At 32.0% G+C, this 26,849-nt stretch overlaps 1 protein-coding gene across 3 annotated transcripts; it reads left to right on the top strand.

The window, feature by feature from the left end:
• The first annotated feature begins 1,694 nt into the window (after positions 1 to 1,694).
• Positions 1,695 to 26,523, top strand: LOC126826293 (centrosomal protein of 63 kDa). 3 transcript variants are annotated; one of them, XM_050555567.2, is made up of 18 exons: positions 1,695 to 1,851; positions 2,905 to 3,006; positions 6,866 to 7,055; positions 8,227 to 8,322; positions 8,910 to 9,050; positions 9,721 to 9,834; positions 10,321 to 10,455; positions 10,961 to 11,080; positions 11,394 to 11,539; positions 12,333 to 12,419; positions 12,965 to 13,076; positions 13,913 to 13,975; positions 16,722 to 16,919; positions 17,335 to 17,490; positions 18,979 to 19,115; positions 20,211 to 20,365; positions 21,036 to 21,166; positions 25,384 to 26,523. In XM_050555567.2, exons 2-18 carry the CDS (start codon positions 2,960 to 2,962, stop codon positions 25,534 to 25,536), a joined length of 2,181 nt encoding a protein of 726 aa, XP_050411524.1. In that variant the 5' UTR covers positions 1,695 to 1,851; positions 2,905 to 2,959; the 3' UTR covers positions 25,537 to 26,523. The 3 variants fall into 3 exon arrangements, with proteins under 3 accessions (XP_050411524.1, XP_050411526.1, XP_050411522.1); XM_050555565.2 differs by lacking the exon at positions 1,695 to 1,851 and adding an exon at positions 2,640 to 2,794; XM_050555569.2 differs by lacking the exons at positions 1,695 to 1,851; positions 17,335 to 17,490 and adding an exon at positions 2,638 to 2,794.
• The last annotated feature ends 326 nt before the right edge of the window (positions 26,524 to 26,849 follow it).

The following is a 26,849-nucleotide window of genomic DNA, read 5'->3' as shown; positions in this document are numbered from 1 at the left end:
TGAATGTATATTAACTGGTTTACATTCATTCGCTTCTGTTTTTACTGTAATTTCTAATCAATTATGTTCGGCGAAATATGCCAAAAGTCTTGATCAAATGGCAATCTCTAGCGTCTGGTTATTCCAGTCTACACCGATAGTATAAATTGCGCATGCTCTCCTATAAGAATATGGTGTCACTGTTTAACATGGCTAGTGAAATATGTCTAGCCTCATTCTTCGAGTCCCTTTGTTACAAATACTAAATATGGTGATACACGGGTGTAAAAATTCATGTAAAATGTTTATTTTGTCTTAAATATTGGACATCAGAAGCCCATCTTTTCCCGGTAAGATCACAACATTAATGTTGATTTAAATTGACCAATAATTCGTGTTTTCAATGTTGAAGACTTTTGTAGTTTTGATGATACTGAGTAATTAGAGAATTAGCCTAGCTACTTTAAAGTGGCTAAGTCTCTAACTCAATATCATCCAAAATCTTACACGTTGAAAATACGAATTATTTGTCAATTCAAATCAACATTGATGTTGTGATCTTACCAGGAAAAGGCAGGCTTCTGATATCCAATATTTAAGACAAACGAAACATTTTACCATTGGTACACGAATCGTGTACCATAGTGCGTTTTAGCGTCATTTGCAACAAGTGACCAGAAAGAACGAGGCTAGACATATTCAACAGGAGAGCCTGCTTAATAGACTGGAATAACCATACGCTAGAAATTGCTATAGGGTTGAGACACAAGCTGTTCAGTAACGTACCTCTACCAGTTCCCATGATCGTAGAGACTTGAAATTTTCAGGTGGTATTCATGGGGCCTAGCCATGACCTCACACCAAATTTCAGCCGAATCTGTCAATAACTTTTTATTTTACCGTAGTTTAGCTTATAACGAGAGAAAGTTTATCCGATTTTGACGCCATTTTGTTTGTTGGCTGTTTAGACCCGAATAACAAGACAGGGTTAGGGTTAGGGCTAGCCCTGTCTACATCTTGAAACTATGAAGAAATCTACAGGTCCTAGCCCTTACCCTAACCCACAATCCACATATGACGTCATTCGAGCCTAAATAGTCAACAAACAAAATGGCGTCAAAATCGGATAAACTTATCTCTTATAGAAGCTAAACTACGGTAAAATAAAAAGTTATTGGCTGAAATTTGGTGTGAGGTCATGGCTAGTTCCCGTGAACACCCCCTGAAAATTTCAAGTCTCTACGATCACAGGAACTGGTAGAGGTACGTTACTGAAATAGTACCGTATTTCTCTGGGGACTGGACATAACTGATTTGAAATTAGAGTCAAAAAGGAAACAATTGAATGTAAATCAGTTTATATACAATCAGATTACATTATTATATGTGTTTCGACCAATTTGGGTCAATTTCTAGGTCCCAAATATTAGCGATTTAGCTCCTTTAATTGACATTTTATTTATTATTATTACTATACTAGCCCTTCCGGGTACTATAATATTAATAAAAACCCAACAAAGTCACAATAACGACATTCGCGGTTTCGGTTAATTTACAAGTTGACACTTTACTTAATTACTCATTAGACCTATTAACAATGAAAGAACTTATATTTTAGTAGTAGGGCCTACGGTAAGGTAAATTTGCTAGCTATTGAGAACTAAATACACGAGCAGACGACATTATTTTGCGGAAATACACCGTACAACGACAGATGTTGTAAACGACTTAACCGGAAACGGACCAAATATCGCGTGTTTACACTGGAAACAAAATTGGAAGTTATTTAAAATCAATAAATAATGACTAGAGCCGTAAATATATATGTTACATTATGTTATCGAATTAAATAAAAGTTTAATTTCCAGTCAGGTATATTTCTTTGATTATTTCTTGGCTAAGACTCATAATAACAACGTCAACAAACATCATCCAACAAACCAGGCGGAAATTTCAAATAACGAACGTGTTCAATCTTGCACATTTCCTTAAAGTGGTGGTTCGCCGAGTCTAATACAGTCTTTAAGACTGGTTGTCTTATACTGCAATGATTCGGGGATAAATTCTAATTAAAGGAAAGGCCAAAATTCTGTTGTTTTATGAATTAACCGCTTAAAGTTAAATAAAATTATTTTATGACTTAAAGATCGTAATCGTTGTAGGCCAATAATGGCAACAGGCCTATAGTATCTATTCAAATTGTCATTAATTCAAACAAATTCTAACCAGTTTCTACGTAGTAAGAACAGTGTCACTGACTACAGTCAACATGCTGTTTTACTTAAATATACATTTTAGTCAAGAAAACATATTTCTATCATAAAAAAACACAACAAATCTGGACTAAAATTCTGTAACAACGTTGTCATTATTGAAAAGTAATTAATAAAGGTCCAACTAATGAATAATTAAATTTTAATCTTGTTGGGCATTGATCTGTTTACTAAAGGTATGTTAACCTACATAACTAACTACCCTAGACATAGTGGAAATGGTTACTGTAGCATGGATCAGTATTGTCTGGATTGATTAAAATGGCTGCCAATTAAAAATGAATCATGATGAAGTCATGCATGGTAGAGGAGATACACATTTATCAATAACAACTGTGACATACATTTTAGTATGTTATACCCAGTGGGGTTCATTTGAAAACTGTATTACATTTTGACTTAAGCTTACCTTCATTCATGTTGTTATAGATAATGAATTAAATGAATATGACTGATTATGGTTTTGATATAATGGCAAGTCTGTCAGATATATTACCGTACAGTTTTGAACTAGCTGAAGAAAATCGAAACAGGACATTAACGTGAGTACCGGTAGTGCAGCAAGTCAACATCCCAGAATTACATTTATTTGCCTCATTTGATGTTTTTGGAAATATTTTCATTAAATTTTTTCCATAATTATTTTTGATAGATTCCATGCTGGTGAAGGAAAGGAAGATCGTTCTGTCAACATTTTAGTAACCAAAATGGATAAACTTTCAAGTTTGTGGACCGAACTTCAGAAGAGTAATAAGTAAGCTGGTCATGTTTATTGTGTTTATAATATTTTATCTTACCACTGATGGATAATTAGTACAGTGTGAGTATCCTAAAGTCATCCAACATCTCATAAATGTTGTTAAGATTAGATGTAAACTGTAAAGTGATATCAAAGCTGGCCTTGTTGAGGAAGTGCCTTACAATGTAGGTAAATAGAGAATCTCCAACCTGTCTTTTTTGATATCAAAAAATATCAACACAAGTTAATAAAGTAACAAAAAACGAGGCTCTGCCGAGTTTTTAATACTTTATCAACGAGTGTTGATATTTTTTTATATCAAAAAAGACGAGTAGGAGATTTTATTTATCACCCAATCCCTTCTTACATGCACAAATAGATAAATATAATTCTTTGCTGTAGATTTCACTTTCACTGAACATTACAGCGTAGTGGTACATCATTTTTTGACAACAATTCAACCATTGCAAATACCTTTATATTGACCCATCAAGGTCAATTGAATAACAATAGTTCATTTTTTATACGCCCACATTTTCATGTGGACGTATATTGTCGTCGCCCCTGTCCGTCCACAATTGTTTGTGAACAGTCTACAGGTCACAATTTTTATCCGATTTCAACGAAACTTGAAATATAGGTTTATCACCCTAAGATCTCGGTTCCTTTCGATATTGGCATGTATTGGACTGTAACGTCATGGATTATGGGCCCTGATTGTACGAAAAATCACGTTTTAATCTTGTGAACACTGTAGGTGTCACAATTTTTATCCGATTTGGTTTAAACTTGTAATGTATGCTTATATAACCCAAAGATCTCGGTTCCTTTCGATATTTGCGCATATCGGAACATAACTTCCTGAATTATGGCCCCTGATTGTACGAAAAATCACGTTTTTAGCTTGTGGACGCTATAGAGGTCATAATTTTATCCGATTTAAAAAAACGTATTATTATATCACTGTTACACCCTAAGGACGACTGAGTTTGAATTTCGTGAAAATCGACCCAAAACTGACAGACAAAATGGCCGCCCTTCGTTCTCAAATAGCGTAAAAATATGGTATATCAAGGTTGTGGACCCTATAGAGGTCACAATTTTAATCCAATTTTGTTGAAACTTGAAATGTAAGTTTATAACCCAAAGATGTTGGTTCCTTTCGATATTCGCGCATATCGGACTGTAACTTCCTGAATTATGGCCCCTGATTGTACGAAAAATCACGTTTTTAGCTTGTGGACCCTATAGAGGTCATAATTTTTATCCGATTTAAAAAAACGTATTATATCACTGTTACACCCTAAGGACGACTGAGTTTGAATTTCGTGAAAATCGACCCAAAACTGACAGACAAAATGGCCGCCCTTCGTTCTCAAATAGCGTAAAAATATGGTATATCAAGGTTGTGGACCCTATAGAGGTCACAATTTTAATCCAATTTTGTTGAAACTTGAAATGTAAGTTTATAACCCAAAGATGTTGGTTCCTTTCGATATTCGCGCATATCGGACAGTAACTTCCTGAATTATGGCCCCTGATTGTACGAAAAATCACGTTTTTAGCTTGTGGACCCTATAGAGGTCATAATTTTTATCCGATTTAAAAAAACGTATTATATCACCGTTACACCCTAAGGATGGCTGAGTTCGAATTTTCGTGAAAATCGGCCCAAAATTGACAGACAAAATGGCCGCTGTTCGTTCTCAAATAGCGTAAAAATATGGTATATCAAGGTTGTGGACCCTATAGAGGTCACAGTTTTTATCCGATTTTGTTGAAATTTGAAATGTAAGTTTATAACCCAAAGATCTCGGTTCCTTTCGATATTGGCGCATATCGGACCGTAACTTCCTGAATTATGTCCTCTGATTGTAGGAAAAATCACTTTCTTTTTAGCTTGTTCTCTATCCATCTCTCGTAAATGTGGGCGTATCCTGTCTGGCAGCCACTGGTAATTAAAAAAAAAGTTACTTTTAATAAGAAATGAACTGTTCTTTGAAAATAAAAAAAAGTAGTTCCTTTTCAACTGACCAATCAAATTCATGTAAACGCAAGCGATATCTACTGTAGAATGTATGTTTATAATATGAAGGCTGGCTAAAAAATTCTAAGCCTATCTATGAAAAACATGTACCGGTACAGACTTTTGCCAATGATATTTCCTTTCCAAGCTGGGTAATGAAATTTCTGAGAAGCTCCATTTAAAGCTGATGTCTATAGAACCCCTATCCTGTTTGAGACATTGCTCCTACTACTGCTGATGGAAGAATAAAGTTGATATCCATCCTTTCTTCTTCAAATTATGTTTACAATTTATCTTGCTTAGCTACATACATGTACCAGAATCAACAAGAATAGACAGTTTTGTTTAATCTACCCGCTTTCTCCACCATAAACACTGTCGACGTGTGTTGTCAAAGGGCCTTGATATTATTTTTAGTTGTGGTTAAAATGAGAGTTTGGATATCGGTATTATATGCTCTTTTGTCACTTGCGTTTACAGAAAAATTATGGAAATTGATAAACATCGCTAACATCACCCCAGTTGAATTGCAGCCCCATTGGATCACCCATTCACTGTTTGTCTGCTTCGGGAGTTACGTAGGCCTACCAGTTACAGTACAACAAGAGTACACGTAGGCTAACAAGAAGTCGGCTATAATTATGCCTCATTGATTTGATCCATTCCTTTCAAACTTTCGCTTCTTATCTATATATTAAAAGTCTTATTTTTAATTTGTAGTAAAAATAAATGTGCTAGGTGTACCACAGCCATTGAAAACGTTACTTGATAATCGAGATTATGTAGGTGGAGTTAATGCCTGTCTGTCAAACGAACTGCCATTCTCGGAGACGGTGAAGAGAGAGTTGACTCCTATTTCTAGTCAAAAATTACAATGGTGATAACTTTGTTCAATATATTCTTTTTTGGTTATCTATTTTTGAACTGTTATAGCAAGAATGGCCAACTCTCTATTAAATTCTCCCATAATGTATCTTTAAAATCAGATCACTCTCCTTAATTTCTAAATAACTCTCCTTAATTTCTAAATCATTCCTCTTATCGAAACTCGGAGAGCTTTTTTAGGGGAGCGATTTTTTCAATTTGTTGATTGAGGGGAGCTTTTTTGGGGCTCTCCTCTAAAATGCAAACAACAACGACTGCTTAACAGAACAACTTTACTTGCCAGTCTGTCGTAATTTAAATTGACTGACATATTAATTGTCTCTAATGACTAACCAAGAATTAATGAATATTAATAGATTTGAAATTAAAAACAGAATTAAAAGATAACGATTAACTTAATAACATATATACCTAGACATTAGTCATACCATTGTCAACCAATACATGTAAGGCCCCAAAATATCAACCAAAAATAGTAAATGAGCTGACTTCCGTTTGATATCTCGAAACAAATATCTAATTGTATAGAGCTTGTCATATCACTAACTGAACTATCACATCAGATCAACCCAATCATTACTTTATTTTTACCAAAATCATCAGGGTTCAACTCCTTTAATATAGATGTTTAAAAAAAAAATCTGCAATTTTAGCATTTTAATATGTAATATTTTTTAGTAATGTAATACTGATAGCTTCTCTGCAGGAATTGCATATACAGCTGAATGATTTTTGCTTTAAAGTAACCTTTCTTATTTCTAAACAGATGCTGATTTTTCAACAGCTTGTTAATTTCAACAGTTCAAATTTTAAAAGTTTATGATTGGAAAGGTAGTGATTATGATCTGAAAACATCAGATCATAACTAAATAAACTTGACCTCCTGTTATCGATTCGATGTAACACAAAACTAACCCATTTTTCAGCTAAAGTATTACAAGTTAATGTGAATGTATATTTCAGATTACCTAGATCATCATTAACGTCTTCCTGTCAAGATGAACTACAAGAATTAATGAAACAGTTAGATATTATGGTAAATAGTAAAAAACAAGATTGGCAGAGACAGTTAGAGCAAGTACAGTCAAGATTAGATATGAAAGAAAAAGAATTACGACTACAGAAAGCCACAGCTGACCAAAAGAGTAAAGAGGTATTATATTAAGGCAGTCACAGTGCTCAGTTAAATAATTGTTTAGGTTTTTAGCTATTTTTCAATAGAAGTGTCAGATGAGCCAGAGGTAATTATTAATTTTGAAGTGGAAAATATGCAAAATCATGGATGGAAGACAGTTTTTACATCATGCTGAGATTAAAGTAGCTAAGTCTCTAACTCAATATCATCAAAAATCATCGACATTGAAAACATAAATTATTTGTCAATTCAAATCAACATTGGTCTTACAGGGAAAAGATGGGCTTCTGATATCCAATATTCAAGACAAAATAAACATTTTACCATTGGTACACGAATCGTGTACCATAATGTGTTTCAGCGCCATTTGGAACAAGGGACTCAAAGAACAGGGCTAGACATATTCCACAAGTCACGTCAAATGGTGATGCTATATTCTTATCTGGAGAGCATGCGCAATAAATGCCATCGGTGTAGACTGGAAAATCCAGATGCTAAAGATTGCTATTCACATGAGACTTCTGGCTTATTTTGCCGAACATAACTGATTAGAAATTACAGTAAAAACAGAAACAATTGAATGTAAATCAGTTTATATACATTCATATTACATTATTATATGCATTGCGACCCATTTTTGTCAATTTCTAGATCCCAAATATTAGCGATTTAGCTCCTTTAAGTATGATAAAAAAATTAAAAGATTCAGAAATTGACACTACTTTAACGCATAGGCTACTTTCTATCATATTTCTAAGGTCTGCCAGTAAGAGTAACTTGTATACCAGACAGTGGTTGCAACCTCTAAACCACAGAGAATCATGCTTCACCACAATACATGTATGTAGCACTATATACCGATACAGACTATTTGATTGGTTAAAAAGCTCAAATGGTTTAAATGCTGATAAAGTACAACATAAAATACATAATTAACACCTCTTTGCTAAATATATATTTTTTCGTGCACTTCTTTACATAGTAATTTAGATGATTGAAGCAAATAAATGTAGGTTAAATACCGTCTTTGGTCTTGATGAGAAATAAAGATTGTGGCATGAAATCAAGAGAATGGAATTGGTTGATATGAATTACCAGTATGCTTTTTGTTAAGACTACTTTTTGATATTGTGTATAGTCTGAAAGTCTATATTTGCTGTTTATGTTTTGTGTTTTATTTTAAATTTAGGCAGAAGAATTAAGAAGTCAACTGGAAGGTGGAAATAAAACACAAAAAGAAATAGTCACAGAATATGAAGAGCAGTTAGCAAAATTGCGCTCTGAGGTAGGATTTATCTTGATACATTTAATATTTTCCACATAATACCCCTATAGATCTATGTAAAAACACTATATTATGTAGTTATATTTTTATAGATATTGTTTTCATACATGATATGATAGTTATTTGTCCATAGTTGTAATACTGCTCTTTTAATAGTATGACATTGCCCACTTAGAGCTATGGCACACTTTATGCTTCTTCATGTAGTTGATGGCCTAATCTTCAGAATACAGAGATAAATTCTTAGAATATAGGGTCCATGATGGAACTCAAATTTATTAAAAACATGTTAATTAGTAAGTATCAACAGATGATTTAATCATCTATCTAACTTGCAACGTATAGAGTAATGTGATTACAAAATGGGTATTCATTCATGTACTTTTTTTTGATTTGTAATAATTATTCAGCTTAATATTGCCATTTGAAGTTGAAAAGTTGAAAATCATAAGAAAAACTAGACCATTCATCTAGGCTCTAAAAGACATGCTGTCACAATATTGCTCTGCCAAATTAAAAACTAGAAGGCAGGATAGGTTACATGGTCATAAGAACCAATCCTAAAAATTGAATTTTTTCTATATTAGGTGCAGAAAATGAAACGTGAGTATGATAAATTACACAGAAGGCACAGCAAACAGACAAAAGAAATAGAAAGACACAAAGATATGTTAGTGTCAGAACAGGACAATTCTTTTGAACTTAAAAGGCTTCAAGAAAAAAATGAGGTACAGTGGAAATTTTAAACAGTATTCCAGTACCAATTATAATTATTCAACAAATGATTATTCTCCATTCGGTTTATTTAGGTTTTTCAATAAAAAACGTGAAACTAATAATATTATTACTAGTTATATTGACTTCTAAGTTCTATTTTCAATTTATCACAATATACAGCAGTATTTATCTAAACCTTTTATTTGCAAATAATACCAACAAAAAAAAGCACTATATTTTCCCTCTATATTAAACACTCAATACAAAATACAATCGTAGGTGATGATATTTATTTATAACACTACTAAAAAGTCTGATTCGATCAACGTACATGTATTTGTTTTTTTCTTTTCAAATTGATCCTTGATATTTAATAAAAATTCCAGGTCTTCTTGAATATATATTGCCTTTGTCTTATGAATGACACCAATTAAAAAGTTGTTAACACATAAATTAATATACTGAGTCACAATGAAAATGCACCACTGATATCTTGATATGCTGATTTGACTTGAAGTGTTGTTGAGACATAGTATATTGACATAATGTTGATATCATTTATTGAATATTTAAATATCCAAAATTTCCCACATCGATCATTGATAACTTTTTATACGTATTGAACGATTTCAGAAATTTTGTATATTAAAACATAATGATTTGTTTTATATTTCTAATCAGGAACTGCATCATAAAAACAAAGATTTGGAAATGGAGAGACGAAATTTAAATAAGCAAGTAGAAACATTAGAAGTCAAGAACAAAGGTTTATCTGAAAAATGTGATTTTATTCAGGTAAATATTAACAAACAAAAACCACTCCATGAATTTATCAAAATCTGTTGAAAAATAATCGATATATTTACTGGGATTTTGTAGAGAGTATTGACTTCTCATTCATATTCTTTAAAGTTTTCTATATAATTCATGATGGGTGGGGGGTAGGTGGCCGAATTGTTAATGTGTGCGCATGGATCATAAGGTCTGTCATTGAATCAAGTGGCATGGTTTCGGTTCCCCCGCTTGCACGTGACAATGAATAGGGTCGCCTGTCCATCCTGATGGCTTTTCTATTTCCTCCAGTTTCCTTCCACTGCTAAAGACCTCTACACACAAGCAAATTATTGAAATAAAAAATTGAACCATAAGTTAGTCCCGAAATTACCTAGTTTGTGTCGAGTGCACGTTAAACACCATTGCTCCCTCTCCCTCCCTCTTGATGGCTGGCTGTATTCAAGTCTGACTTTATTCTTATACTATTGTCTATTTTACTTTTAATAGCAACAGTCAGAAACATACCAATCACAACTTGATCGTAGACGTCAAATGCAGGATAACACAGAATTAAATTTAAAGAGTAAAATAGCTCAACTTGAAAGTCAATTACATCGTTATAAAACAGTTCTTACTGTTCAGGTATATTATTGTTTTGTATTTGATCTTCTCCTTGGCTATAGGCATCCAGATAGGATGTAAAATCATGCAACTGTTTGAATTCAAAGGTAATTTCCAGATGAAATCCTCCTGGAAATATTCCTTTCTGATGTGTAAGAATTAGTAGTACCACTAGCATTCAAAGATGAGTAGGCAAGATGTTGGCCAAAATCTGTTCCATAGAAAATGAAAATGGCCATATTAAAATGATTGAAGTACACATGTATTGTTTTTTGAGAGACAGTAAGCCCATCTCTTTCCTTTTCCCTTTAAATTTATTAAATACTAAATATAATTTTCTGAATAGTTTGAATATATTTTCAAAACCATGGTCATGGATTCTCAAGGAAATATGTCTTTAAAAGTTAAAGTTTGTCATTAATCAGCCTTTAATCATTCTAACTATTGAATATGGATATTTTCAAATTTAGAAATTGTAACAGTTCATGGTACTTGGAATATTGAGTTATGTGCCTTTATATTTTAGAAAGAAAAGATTGAAAAATTAAAGTCGGCTTTAGATGAGGCTTTAAATAGTCACAAACGAGGAATGTCTGATAATGAGAAATTATTAGAAGAATTACGAAGAGCTAATGTAACAATAAGGGTGAGTTACCGTTGCATGAAAGATTTATTGAAGATGCAAATTTGTGATTACCCAGCTTTTCACGTTGTCAAATATACATTTTGATTTAGAAATTCTAACAACTTCAGTGATAGTGGTCTAGTGCATGCTCTTTAGATTTCATGGTCTGTCATTAAGACAAGTAGTATGACTTTGATCCCAAACTTGCAAGTGACATGGAGTATGGTTGCCTGATTAAACATCATGGGTTTCCTCCAACTGTCGAAAAACCTAGTGTTGAGCAGATTTCTCTCTCTCTTGTAAATTCTGTCACATTTTATTAATATTCTTAAAGAGACTTGAGGGTGAGAACAATGAGATGGTGTCAGAAGTTCAGAGTAAAACTGATTTATTAAGGGTGACAGAAGAAGATACAAGTCAGTATGCTAAAGACGTAGCTAGATTAGAACAAACTATTGGTGCTAAAGATGAAATTATACGGTAAATAATACACTTGATCAATATATTCAATCTCTGTCTATTTTTTATTTTATGTTCCATATTTCAATACATAGTTGTTCCAACTTTCTTATCTATTAATGTAAAATACAAAACAAATACAGTTAATTATAACATCGTTTTCCAGTTCTAGTAGTTCTGGGACATACATTTCATTATCCCAAAATTGTAAATTGCTGAGTGCTATTTATAAATGCTACCCTTCAATCCAGACAGTTATCTTTTAATTATGTAAAAATGGATCATAGTAATTAATAGCTTTCAAAGTAATGGATAATGGCAAATTAATTAATTACTTTGAAAGTTTTGTGTAAACAATATTTTATTTCAGTTGGATGAAAACGGATCAGGGAACAGGCATAGCCTATATCACCGCTCTCCTCATACAAGGAATAAAAAAACATATTATAAACAGATCTGCTATGTACATATTGCAGTTAAAATATTATGGCCTCAGGTCTAAACATGTGGCCTTTCAACCTAGGGCATAATCTTTAAATTTTATAGTCTTTGGCATGTGGTTATTATTTCCGTCGTCCGTCCGGTGTAGTAAACTATTTTATAATGAATGTATATCATCTATTAGTATCAGACTTTCTAATACAGATCAATCTGTTATAATCTCAAATGTAGGGTAGATGATAAACTGACAGATCATATTGGATTTGACAGTTAGCAGAAGTAAGGAGCAAAAATGCAACTATGTGGTCACAGATCTAACGTCTGTACTATTAATCTCCTTATTATTTATTAATAATATTGCATCTGCTTACAGTAATATTGGAAAAAGTAACCGTAATGCAGAATCAGAACAAGTTGCTTTATTAAAGCAATCATACGCAGATGCCAAGGAGGAAATCAGGTATTACTGATTTATTTGAAAAGTTTGTCATCTGGCCCATCAAATATTTTATACATGAGCAAACCTACATCTTACAGTCTTCAGCACTTTTATTATTATTTTATATGCCCACATTGAAAAGTGGTTGTACACTGCTGATGCCCCTTTCCGTCTGTCTGCTGTGCACAATTTCTTGTAAACACTCTACAGACTATGTATGTAACGCTCTGTCAACGAAGTTATCATCTGATCTGCTTGAAATTTATATGAATTTTGGGAAATACTGTAATCAAAGAATCCTATCAAATTTCAACAATTTATAATAATTACTCATTGATTATGTCATAGAATCTTGTCAACACCTTATCAATATCATTTTGTTTTTAATTATCTAGAGATTCCCAATCTAACAATGACAAGCGAATGTTTTGTTTCCTGGCAAACTATCTTTATTACTAATCATTGACGTTTGTCACATTGAAAAACCGTTTTGGATTGGCAGCGATTCCTTGTCAAAGCTTAAAATTATCTGTACAATAAGAGATGCTGACATAAATTTTATTCAGATCGTATAAGAAGTTAGAGAAGAAGATTAGATTTGAATTAAGTAATGTAGAAGATAAATATCAACAACTTGTATTAAATAATGAAGAAATATCTACACAACTACAACAAAGGGTAAGGACTTTTCCATGATCTTAGAAAGTTGGAACATCACTTTTTATAGATCCCACTAACAGAATATGTATATCAGTTAGATATACATTACATAAGAGCTAAATCTTTATAGCATGTCTTGTTTCTAGCATCAAATGTTATATAAATTATTATATGGTCATTTATTAACATGACAAGCATAATCAACTGTCTATGCCGTCGGATGGCTTAGATATTTAAAGGATTAGAACCCTCTCGCCATTTAAAATTTAACTATAAAATGTATAATTGAGACATTATTTATTATCATATAGCAGGGGTACTCAACAGTCGAGATTATCCTATTAAGACTTCAAACACTCATATCTTTACTCAGAATAAAGTAATTTGAGTGGAATTTTCAAAAAATAAATTTCTTATTATCTACTTTTGAACTATAATAGCTCTTTATCTAAATCTTACATAATCCATCTTTAAGCCCTTTGACCAATAGAGTTTTTCTCCTAAATTGTTAGAATTGCTCAATTAATAATATGTAGATTTAACAGTTAGTATGAATAAAGACTGATTAAGAACAACAAATAATTCTTCTAGTGCCACAAAGTCAATAATGAGTAAAGAGAAATGGATACTGTAACTACTTTAGTTTGCATGTAGTGCAGTCCCCCTGCACTTACTATTACTGTGTCACAAAATTAATAAGTCGTATTATATATAAGAACAGTTTCAACCTTTCATAAATTTTTTTATATGACTGATAAAAGTTTCAGCAAATTTAAAATCTATGACAAGTTGTAGAACATTTTGTTGTCAGGGATTATAAGAAAAATCGATGTACCGGTATTTGTATATTTAAGGAAGAAGAATTGGAATACTTAAAACAAACAGAAATTCATAAATTAACTGATGAAATTTCTAGGGTAAGTTTTATTTTCTGTGATTGTCATTTTCATGACTAAAATGTTCTTTGATTGAGCTTGAAATCTGTCAAACTTTGGGTGGGGAATTCAAATCTCTACTGTATGTAATAGCAATTATTTGTAATTGAAAAGGTGGAAGCAGAAATAACATGAGAAGAAACCAGTGGATACTTTGTACACAAACAGTTACTCACACTAGTCAGTGAAGAATGTGTGTTTGAGTTAACCCTGGGGGTTGGATGGCCGAATGGTTAGCACGCATGCGCAGTATCATACGGTCTGTCATTGAGTCAACTGGCGGGGTTTCGATTCCCCGGTTGTACGTGACAAGGAAGAGGGTTGCCTGTCCAACCTTGTAGGTTTTCTCCGGGTCCTCCGGTTTCCTCCCACTGCTAAAGACCCCTACGCGCAAGCGAATTATTGAAATAAAATTGAACCATGTGTTAGTCCCGAAATGACCTAGTTTGTGTCGAGTGGACGTTAAACCCCATTTCTCTCTCTCTCTCTCTCTCTCTTGAGTTAACCCTTGTCACTCGTTCTAAAACTAAAAGAAAGGTGTTCCATCTGATGCTTTTGTTCCACATATAAAACTTATACACAATGTAATCATATTTATATCTTTTTTTTTCTGTTGTCTCTAGGAGTATAATCAGGTATAATTATTACTATAGTATAATTCCCTACTTTTGTCCGTATAGAGCCCTGTGCAATTATTATAGTGTTCATTACTGCCCATGAATTGAAATTTTATATAAATCTATCACATAGCCACAACCCACACAGTGTATCAAATATTATTTAAAACTCATTCATTGATGTATACAATAATCACTAATGAAAACACCAATAGTATTACTCTCTAATTTTATCAACCAGATAACGTCAGTAGTATATAGTCACACTAACTTTATTTGGTTTTCAAAATCAGAGAGTAATGTAATATTTATTGTACATGGATATTATATAGTTTAGAGACTGTGTTGTTTATTTTCATCAAGGAAAGGTTTCTAATCCTTTGTGTGGTACATGCCTACTATCATTTATTTATTTTTTCTTTTCCAACCTATATCATTTTCACATTGATCATTTGTAAAGTGGTAACTCTAGTAGTATATTTGCTGGTTCTGCATGTGACCCTGGAGTTTTATTAGCCATGAGATATTAACTATCACAAATTAAATTGTTGGTATTTTTGCAGATATTGCCCCCATTCTGTCAGAAAAACTATTCCATAGATTTGTAAATCTATAATATTGGAAGACATTAAGACAGTTGACTTAAGAATTTTATATAAATACATAGCGTGAACTGGATTTTAATGTGCCGTATATAAAAATGGTTTACAAATGCATTGAAAATAAGATGGACAATATGAAGTTGATGAGAAAGGCAAATTTTTAAATATCATTTCACAAGAGATTGTGGCCACTTGTGTGGGTGGTTAGGAAACATGACACATAACCAGAATGTCCTGGGTTCAAATACTGCCATGAGCCAAAAATAGTCTTCAGGATTCTTCACGTCTAGTTTCCACTTGTTTGGAGTAGCATAAACAGGTCTAACAAGAATAGTCAGTCTGTTTTATGGATGGAACAATAAACTGAGGTCTTATATACAGAGTGCACATAAAGGTTCTCTTGACAAAAATGTTAACAAATTTAATTTATTATAGAATAAATAAATGTACTTTTTTGGTGTCCATTTTTCAACCTCTTTCCATGACTTTTTCATATTGGATGCTTTTTTCTTGCTCTATCTATTTTACTGGTAATTCTAAACAATTTTCTTTATAAAGCTGCATCATTGATACATCTTTTGTTACTTTGAGAGTGTTATTCTAAATCTAAAAATTAATGTGGTTATAGTTTGTATTTTTAACTCACATGTCTATTATAACCAGGTTTCATAATTGCGATGCCGGATACTATTTGCCATAAAATGTACACTACTAATATTTGGTTGAGTACAAAAAACATAGAGATTGTTTATCCCTATACCTTCCAAAACATGTGCAAGAGCGCAGGATGTTGATGAAGGAGTCTTATTACTACCTGCTTTGAATTACAGGAACCGTACAATATAAAAACATTTATATTTTCATAAAATGGAAAAATATTATAAAAAATTATAAAATTTCACTATTTCTCATGAAATTGTCAAAAAATTAGAAGAATTTTTCAAAACATAAAATTAACCAAAAATTGCTACTCCCAATCATAAATTTCTATACTAATAAATCTGAATGTGAACAAGAAAATCATCCAGCCAGGCATTTTATTACCCCCAGCTTGCTGCTCTCTTTCATTTTCTATTTGACAGTGTTCAGTCAATGTTATGTGGGTATCTGAACATAGGAGAAGATGACTGCAACCCTTAATACCACCAGTGGTACTGGTGGGACATTCTTATCCGCATAACACTGGCTGAACACCACTTCATGGACCGGAGATAAGTTATTTACTGTCAGTGCAGTTATATAAAAAAAAAACATATTGTTTGATAATGATAAAAACATAAAAAGTCATGAAATGTGATAAAAATAATATAAAAATATAAAATTCGATAAAAGCATCATGAAATTTGATTGAAAAATATCATTTATAAAAAAAAAAATTTTTGACAAAAATCTGTGTACGGTCCCTGGAATTATTAACTCTTAACTTTTGACCAACTATATGGAGGACATCAAGGTTAACTTCTTATCAGAAACAAATCATAATGTTTTACAAATCTGTTTTTATTTTAGCTTCAAGAACATGCTAATTCTGTGGAGGGAAATCATAAAGCTGAGTTAAGTGGAATGAGGTTACGTCTGTCTAAACTTACAACAGAATTACATCAGCGGGATGTTACCATGGCAGCACTGAGTGAAAAAACATCTGACATGGAGAAACAGTTAAGAGGGGAAACAGAAATTGGTGAAAAGAAAGTAGTAGAATTACAGGTAGAAATAATGTGATTTATTGATGCTAATTTTTTATTTTTTTTTTTTTTTTTTTTTTAAATAATAAATTAATATTTTGCAAATTCTTAACATTATAATCAGGATACATGACTAAATTTCCCTGGTTCAAATTTTAGGGTGACCCAGTATGTGGGTGTGACTAATTGTTTAGATAATATTAAAAAAAAACAAAGTCTTTGTCTGCACAAACTTCTTCCTCTTACAGCATTATATGGTTAGCCAATCAAAAAATTTATTATAATTAGCATCTATTAATTATTTGATGATAATTAAAACTAATGGAGCATGATCAATTTATTGTCTCCTAAATGAAATAAAATCCTATAGAAATAGATGTAATTTAACCAACTAACATTGTAGATGTTGTATATTTGTTATTTTAACCTTATCGTAGGTGTCCAATGCTCAGGTGGAAGCTTTACGTATTGAAAACCGTCACTTACGACAAGAATTTATCAATAAATTTGGTGACGTATATGGTAAAGCTGAAGCTGAACGTCATCTCAATGCTATAAATGGTCAATACGGTCAGACTGTATTAAAATTAGAGGTATATTATTACTCTCTATTCATTTATCCTCCAATATAATATTGTCCTGTTCACTTTCAAATTAAAGTATGTATATATGTACAATTCATATGTCAGTCAGGGGCGGATTGGGGCTGGGAACCGGCCGATTTTACTGTCCGCGGAGCCCGGAATATTTTGAAAAATGAACCCCAAATATGCGATTTGGTGGCATATCTCATTATAATCTCTGTCAAATAATATATCTCATGAATCGATTAATTTAGGCCAAAACTCTGACCTGCAAGTAATTTACAACCATCAACGTGTGAAATTATCATATCATCATATTATTAATTAACGTATTATCATTGTATCGTCTTCTGTAATTTCATCTCTGAAAATAACGAGTTAATAAAAATGTCAAGGAATGTTTAACACCAGCCTCAGGAATGCGTCTCGCACTCATATTCAGCCAGCAGACCAGCTATCATCAAATTTTGCTGAGGCCTTAAAATTGAATTATTTTTTTTAGTTACTGAATGAAATGAAATGAAATGGGGTTTAACATCCTACTGTTCTGCTCCTATACTGGGCTAATGAAGATGGGCATACGCCATACAGTGTGCTATGAGGGAAATTTTGCCCGGGCAGCGGCACTATTGCCTACTCTTATCTCGAATTCCAACTGCCAAGGGATCTTTTACGTGCATTCCAATGTATACACGGGACCTCGGTTTTTCGTCTCATCCGAAGGACTAGACAGCTGTCCTTGTCAGACCCTCTGTTCTGCACCACTGACATGGGGAAACCATGTCGGAAAATCTGGATGAACTTTCTCGGCCAATGCAGGGATCGAACACCCGACCTTTTGAGTTATTATTCGGGTGAATCCGCTGAAATTTTCGGATGAAATTCGGAATTCCCATTGCACTTGCAGGATTCTGAATTCCGGCCCACACCCAGCACACCCGGCCCACACCCAGCACACCCGGCCCAGAAAGTCTATTATACCAGCCCATTCCAGACTCCAGTGATGGCATGCCGGCCCGTTAAAGCCACCGGCCACATACATGATCATCATTGCTCTATGGCCGGTCCAATAGCATATAATGTTCAGCAGAAAAAGTTTTTTTGGACGAATTGGACATCGGCCCCTGATGTCAATGTTTTAGAGGTTTTGTCTGATTGTTATATTTTTAATAGTGTTTAACAAACAAAGATATTTTTTATCATATTCATAGTATGTTTCAGTAGACTTTCATTAGATTTTCTTCCTGTTTATAATTTAATTTATAGTCAAATTTTACATTTATTCTTCATTTGAATTTTGTGCTTTTATATCAAATGTTGAGCTCATTCAAATTAATTCTAATTTATACAAAATGTTATTTATGGTACGAGCATACTTAAATCAGTAGCATGTTACCTCTCAAATATCTTTAAATTTGGGGAGAAAGGAAATTGAGTTATTGGAATATGGTTGAGAGTCGACAAGCTTTATAGTTGTTGTAATTATATAATTTATAGAAAGAGAATGGTCAGTTAAAAGAAGATGTATCAACATTAAAAAATGAAATAAGTGAAATAGAGCAGAAATTAACTAAGCGTCTAACTAACAGAAATACATCCATAATATTAGAAAGAATAAAATCTTCAGTTATCGGGTAAGTCATTTTAATGGGACATAACACCTAAGATCAAATATGATGGGTTTTCCTCCTCTTAGATACATGTCAGTATTAATACCATTACACATATTTCTAATGCTCTTATAATCAGGAAAAATAGTTGTGTTTGACAAAGAAATATTGGTGAAGAATAAACAAAAGAAAAAGTGAGCCTTAAAAAGGTTTGCTCTTTTTAAGCTCGCCATTTGTATGTACGTAGTGACCTAGTAATTTCAAGGACAATGAATGATGCAAAATTCATTCATTCTATGTTTTATCAGGGTTCATGGTGGACACCTTTGAACAAATATGCAATTTTTATCACTGATTGCTGAACCCATTTACTTCATTTTAATTTTAAATTACCATGGATTGCCACTGGACACATTAGGTGAATATAAATGCGTTGAATAAAAATACAGCCAAAAATATCAAACGCGTTTGATTAGAGCGAATCATTTGGGTAAATACAAATTCAGCATCGGGACTCTGAACACCCTAGGAGAATTTCGGCGGCGATTGATTCGCCCAGTGTGTTTCCAGCTTTAGGTGGAGAAAGTAAACCTGTGAAATGTGCCAGTTGTTCAACTAAAGGGAGACTTCACTGTATTAAACCGACAAAATATAACTTTAAGGCAGCCTCAGTGATATTCTGTTTTTTATTTGTTATTTTTTTCTTGTAGAAATACCATAATGCTACTTAATTAATAATAAATCATAATGTTTTATTTCTTATAGAGATATTATGTTACTTAATAGTAACATTTGTTTTATTTATTATCTAGATACTATTTAACATAATAGTAAAATACTATGTTTTAGATAATAGTAAAATACTATGTAACATATTATCTAAGTAATATTAAAATGTTTTATTTAATATAGAGATACTATGTTACATAATAGTATTCCTTTGTTTTATATATTATCTAGATACTATGTTACATAATTGTAAAATATTATGTTTTAAATAATAGTAAAATATTATGTTTTAGATAATAGTAAAATACTATAATAATAAAATAATGTTTTATTTAATATAGAGATACTATATGTTAGATAATAGTAAAATATATGTTTCATTTATTGCAGTGATACTATGGTAGATAACAGTAAAATATTTAGTGATATTAATGGTGATCAACAAGATTATACTACAGAACAATATGATGTACAGTTACAACTTCTATATGATCAAAAACAAAGACTTGAAGAAGAGCTACATATACAAAAACGTGAAAACATGAGTATGTTCACATAGTTATACAGGGTTCCCTCGGCTTCATCAAACATTTTTTCAAGGATAAATATACGTCAAATTCAAGGATTTTCAAGGACATTTTTTAGCCTAAAGTTACAATTTTTCATCTTAAAAATAACCAAAACATTACCAACTATCGTTATAATCTCATATTTATAAGGAATTGAAGACATTTGAAACAAAATTAAGGATCTCAACTGAAATTCAAGGATATTTTCCTATTTCCGCAAAATTCAAGGATATTCAAGACCTTGAAAATAAAATTTTAAATTTAAGGATATTCAAGGATTTTCAAGGACCGCGGGAACCCTGTTATATAGAATCTGATTTATTAGTTGTATAGAACAAGAAATTAATTGTAACTTACCACCAATGTGCTTTTCCATTCTGTAAATAATAATATAATATATGAGTAGTGCCTCGTGTAAATATACATTATTGTCAAACATAATACTCCTAAATAATTAACAAGGATAAGTTAATCAAAATGCAGGTTTGTAATTGTCTGATATTTTTAGAAAAGAGGATAAATGGGGTAGCATCAATTTCAGTCAGATTTACGTCTATAAACATGATTACCAAAGTTCTATTAAAAAAAAAATCCAATTTACTTTACAATATAAGTTGATACGTGTGAATTTTATTTGCTGTTGCAGGATTAATGAATGAGGTATCTAAACACAGTGGACGTGATAGAGTTGATGCTAGCTTTCTTACAGTAGCTGATACAGTAGATATGTCTTTATGTAGTAAATCAGATTTTGGTGATTTAGTTAGTAGACTTCTGGTAAGTTTCACATTTCTTTTAAATTTGGCGGGGGTTGGTTGGGCGAATGGTTACAAGGAGTAGGGTCTCATGTCCAACTTATTGGGTTTTCTCTGGGTCCTCCAGATCCCTCCAACTACGAAAGACCCCTTACGTGCAAACGCATTATTGAAATATAATTTAACCATTTTAGTCCCGAAATGACCTAGTTTGTGTTGAGTGTATGTTAAACCCATGTAACTTGTGGATTAACTGGCTAATAATTTTTGTAAAAGAATCTCCACTAATTTAAAATATACATGTAATTTTTTAACCATAGAAATGTTACTTTTTAGTTCCATGTACACCAGTGATGGGATTTCAAAAAATTTCTTGTCAGAGATTTTTTCCCGAAAATAAAGGGGCATAACGTTTTCAAAACACAATTAAGAATCACGTGTCAACAAAATATATTCAAATTCATATGTAAAATAAAATAGGTGCACCTCGTTATATTTCATGTTTAAAACCCGTACGGTATTCAAATATATGTCAATAATATTCCTACAAAATTACATGACATCGTAATACTATAGAATGGCAGCGTGCCGACTGCTGCTGATCTGTTTCAAACTCCCCCAAAATTACCGTATTTTTCAGGTCACGTCGGTACATTTTTCAGCAAAGTCCGACATTCGTCTGATACTCCGTTTCGATTTATATACGGAAGGTAAAAAAATGACATCCCAAAATTTATTTGGCCGTAAACAGTAGTTAACGACGCTCTAATACAACGAGCGAGTGACACAAAATGCTAAATAATTGCATTCGACTGTAGCACGCGCTATCATCTAAAACAATTAACTACTTACGTCATTCCAATGGAAAATATTCGTCAACATTTCTTAGCGTGTTTATTTATTTATTTAAAGACATAAACCCCATTCAAAATATGATCATAAATCCGACAATATGCCATCAAAATAGAATCTTTTCTCGGATATCAGGCGTATTGCATTCGGCACGTATACATCTCTTAATTTCACATGTCTCGCGAGATTTGTACTTTCATTTTAATTACTGAACTATATAAGCGCCATATGCGTGTGTGTGAAATATCTTTATTTAACTTCGGCTGCCACCGAAAATATATGACAGACAAGTTATCGGATACAATGTATGTTGATTTGAGGTGTTATATGTTATCAGGATATGTGACATATATGACTAATTTCTACGTATTTTTGTCCGACACAAAGGAGATTAAAACGTGAGACAATGGATAAATCACAGGTTAATCAGATTAAGTTTATAATCACTCTTATTGGATTGATATATCGTCCGACAAAGGAGAAGCAATGACTTCTGTTCAGGATTGATTTGATGAATTGTCCGATAAAGAATTAAGTCAGCCAATCAAGGCAGAATAAGTAGTTAATCAAGGTAGGTGTGTAGACGATAAGTAGTCGATCACTTAATTACCTAATCAATCCAGCTTATTCTCAATGATAATCGGGTTGCACTGTAGTTATACACTCAGTACACTATATTAATTTTGGAATTTGAATATTATTCACCATGTCTTGATGTCCAATTCGGCATATTCCCGCTCGGACAATTTTGGGCGTTTCGAAAAAAGATTCGGACAAGTCCGGAATATACAGGTAAAATCCCATCACTGATGTACACTTATACTGAAACATTTCAAAATCCCAAAATATATGTTCCTTTAAGGCAGAAAAACATGTAGTATACATGGGTTAGGTATTTGGAAAAGGTTCGGTGAATACAGAATTGCATATTGTCATATAGATTATTATGGTTAATTTGAATCATTTTAAGATCAAGCATACACTGTGTTTCAATGAAATGAAAAATCTGTTGGATAATATTATTGGTGATCACTGAAATGCTGGGCCCTTATTCACGAAAACTTAAACTAATAATAAGTGCAGGGGGACTGCACCACACAAAATTTACACAAAGACAAATACACGGACAAGACATCATACTCGGGAAAACACAAACATACAGACAATTCAAAAAAAGTGAATGGATCCGGGGGGCTAGCCGTAAGCGTCCACTGAGCTGTACAGTCCCGGGTCTGTAGTGACACACAGACTTCACTCAAATTTGAAAACAATTAGGAATACAACCCAAAGAACCCCTTGTGTAATGCCAGCATGAGTCATGATCTGCTATATGCTACACGAAATACAAATGTAAGCATATGTAGTAAAATTCAACTATACAAGTAACCACATAGGTGAAAAGTATAAAAAAGTAGTCTAAACTCTTAAATTCAATAAGGAAACGCTTCAGTATTTAATACATATAGGGTACATGTTCCATAGTCACAAAAAACAAAAACAAAACTGAATACAGAGAAGCAAGTAGGAAATGTAAACTGTCTGCTGACTGAGAATGACGTCATATCTTAGAAGGTGATAAATAAATCACAATAATAAGGGAGATAATCCAGATAAAATAACGTTAAAAGCTTAAAAAAACATAAGTTCTAGCGACTAATCGGAATTATTAAGTTATGTAATTGTACAATATATAATAATATATTAATATAATACCCCACACAAGAAATGCAAAACATGTATGTTGAAGAAATCGTACTATGTAAGTGTATTTATAAAGGCATAATATTAAGGGAGGTAATTCAGACAGTGTTAGGTAACTACAGAAACTCTAAAATAAAATTTAAATTGGATCATTATTATCCAGTATGAAGTCGGTTATATACCTACAAGAAATGTCAAACTTGGTATGTTGAAGTAATGGAAGTTTTGAAATTTCTTTTAAAATGCGTAATTGTGTAGCGCCTTTGGCAGTGCATTTAAAGTACAGAGATTTTATTCGGGAGAGAAATAGATCTTTATCGTTACATATTGTCAAAAATCATAATGCCTGTGAATAGAAACACTATATAGAGTGGTATCTGGTATGTTACTATAGATTGACAGGTATTTTACTACTTCAAAACCAAATTTGTCAGTTTTGTCGAAAATACCGACATTAAATTTATTGTTAATTATATTGATGTTAAGGTCAAGAACAGATGCATTTATAGTTCCGGAATTTTCTTTATTTAATATTAGTTGAGGAGGATAAATTTCACTTTTATATTTGTTGAAATTTCCGTTATCATTGATAGGTGTTATGTCATCAATGTATCGGAAGGTATAGTTTAGACTTTTAGCTACTTTGTAATCTGTTTTTCTTTTATGGTCTTGAAAGTCGAATTCGTATTTATATAAATGTGCGTTTGCCATAAATGGGGCGGGGTCAGTTCCCATTGGCAAACCAATGGTTTGTTGCATTATCTGATCCCCAACCTCAAATATGGCATTATCAATAAGGAAATGTATGATATTTTGAAATTTTTCTTTATCAAAAACTACATAAGATACAATCGAAATTTTAAGAAATACTGAAATTCGATTGGCTGACCAGTAAAATCAATTTGCATATTGGTCAGCCAATCGAATTGCAGTATTTCTTAAAATTTCGATTGTATCTTAGTTTAAGTTTTCGTGAATAAGGGCCTGGATCATGTAGCATCAAACAATGTATTGAATTATAGTAGTATTTTTAATAGTCAAAAATTTATTATCAATAACATTTACATACTGCAATTAATCATACATTATGCAAGAGCTAAATCTGCCTATTGCAGGTCTTTCTTTAGTCCTGAAATGTTATCTAAATTATTAATTAGATATTAATTAACTTATCCAGACCATAATCAACTCTCGATGTCATCACTAGCCTGCAATGTTTATTGGATTAGGTTCCAATTTGCTGATTGACTTCCATTTATGATTTAATCATGAAATGGATAATCAAGACTATGCTTTTTTATCATACTTTAGTAATGATGATCGAGTCTAGGCCGAAAATTCAATCGCTAAAATTTTGTTTTGGTTCAGGGTGGATCAATTTGATTGAAATTTTCAGCAAATTCCCTTTACATTATCTAGTTTTTAACTATTATATTGAGAACTGCCAGCTCTTTATCTAATCTCACATAAAGTGATAAAGTATCTTTAATTGATTTATTGTAATAATTGTCCAGTCCTATTATGGACTATTAACTGTTGTTTTTGCCATTGGCATATATTATGTGCTGTTTTCTCACTTGTAGTTGCATGAATCTATTTTCCAATTGGTGGTTATATATTAAGGATCTTTAACTATTTTTCTTAGAATTATTTTAGAATTAAAAAGTTATTATTTTTATTCTTTAGACAGAAGATCAAGCTGAAAAAATAGCTGAAAGATTTTTAGAAGAAGAAAAAGAAAGAACAATAGCATTAGAAGAACTTATTGACTCCCACATTGAAAAATTTCGTTTAGGAACAGAAGATACATTGAAAAAATATAATTATGTATCTTCATGATGAAATGATATCTGTTTGCTCATATCTGCTGTGATAATAGTTGTTCATAATATTTATTTAATTTAATTATATCATCATTTGTTAAAGCCACAATATGCCATAATAAAAGTTGAATATAGACTTTCAAACTATACACAGTAACGTATTAAAAAAACATTTTATTCCAAAAAAATAATCAAATGTATCATTTCTATCTTAAGTAATATGCATCATCAATAAGGCATTGGCTAATGATTAAAGGGCCAAAATGGGAAATGAAATCAATAGATAATAATTGGAATTTTAGATGGCCTTCATTGATCAATAATAATCAGTTGTTGAATAAAATGCTGTTTGGTAAGACTCCTTTTTATTTTGTAAAGTACTGTAAAGTCTATATTTGCCTTTTATTCTGGAATATTGTGAATTTAAATGAACGCTTTCTTTATCTATGATTTACAACTGAAATATGCATATGTTAAGATTCATAAGTATCACTATATTTCATAACAGAACAATCTCAGTGCAATCTCACTTTTTCATGGTTAAACCTTTTAAAGGAAATTCTGGTCAAATAAGACACTCATGTGATTTATGAAAATTTGTTTTAAAAAGTGTGTATCTGTATATTTCACTATAAGGACATAAAATAAAAAAAATAAAATATAATGTTAGATGGCGCACAAGTCCAAACCAAAATGTATGTAAATGTTAGTTTGCATGTGGTGTGGTCCTACTTCACTTACTAATATATTTAATGTTTGTTCATCAGAAATGCTGCTTTTTACTTTAAAAGGGTTAATGGTTCATTGGTAAATAATCAAAGTGCATACTGTAAATTATTATAGAGTGTATATATAGTTATAGGTAATATGTAAAAATCCATTTCTATAAAATTAGGTGAAAACTAAACTATAAAATGATACACAATAATAATTGTAAATATACCTGTATTTATACTGTATAATATAATGTTGCATAATTTTTTAAATAAAAAAAAACAGTAAAGACATTGTTATCACTAAATCATAGAAATGAGGCCACAAAAGGAAGTCTTTGTTGAAGAATTTGTGTTCAATACTCTTGGCAGCCAATGCATAGCTATATTGTTATTGAAATCAGTCAGCATGACCTCAACAAATACATGAAGATCTAACAGACATCACAGTGACTTATTAAACAAACTCCACAGGTATATATAGGTATCTGATTTACAAAATCTACATCAGAATAGATCTAACCAAATAACTGTCTTTTAAAATAAATAATTACTTAGACAACCATTTCCGCACTTTCTTGTGCTAGGGTGAGATTTGTGCAAAAGAACACATATG

This window comes from Patella vulgata, chromosome 1 (genome assembly GCF_932274485.2).
Source record: "Patella vulgata chromosome 1, xgPatVulg1.2, whole genome shotgun sequence".
In the NCBI taxonomy this organism is placed as follows: domain Eukaryota; kingdom Metazoa; phylum Mollusca; class Gastropoda; family Patellidae; genus Patella; species Patella vulgata.
Note: the sequence above shows the minus strand (reverse complement) of the source record. Positions and strands in the feature narration are given on the sequence as shown.

Bases quoted from the DNA above. Each gene is read 5' to 3' on its own strand.
- LOC126826293 (XM_050555565.2), top strand. From the start codon at position 2,694: ATGAATATGACTGATTATGGTTTTGATATAATGGCAAGTCTGTCAGAT. The intron at 2,795-2,904 runs GTGAGTACCGGT...TATTTTTGATAG, and splicing joins AATCGAAACAGGACATTAAC to ATTCCATGCTGGTGAAGGAA. The intron at 16,920-17,334 runs GTAGAAATAATG...ACCTTATCGTAG, and splicing joins AGAAAGTAGTAGAATTACAG to GTGTCCAATGCTCAGGTGGA.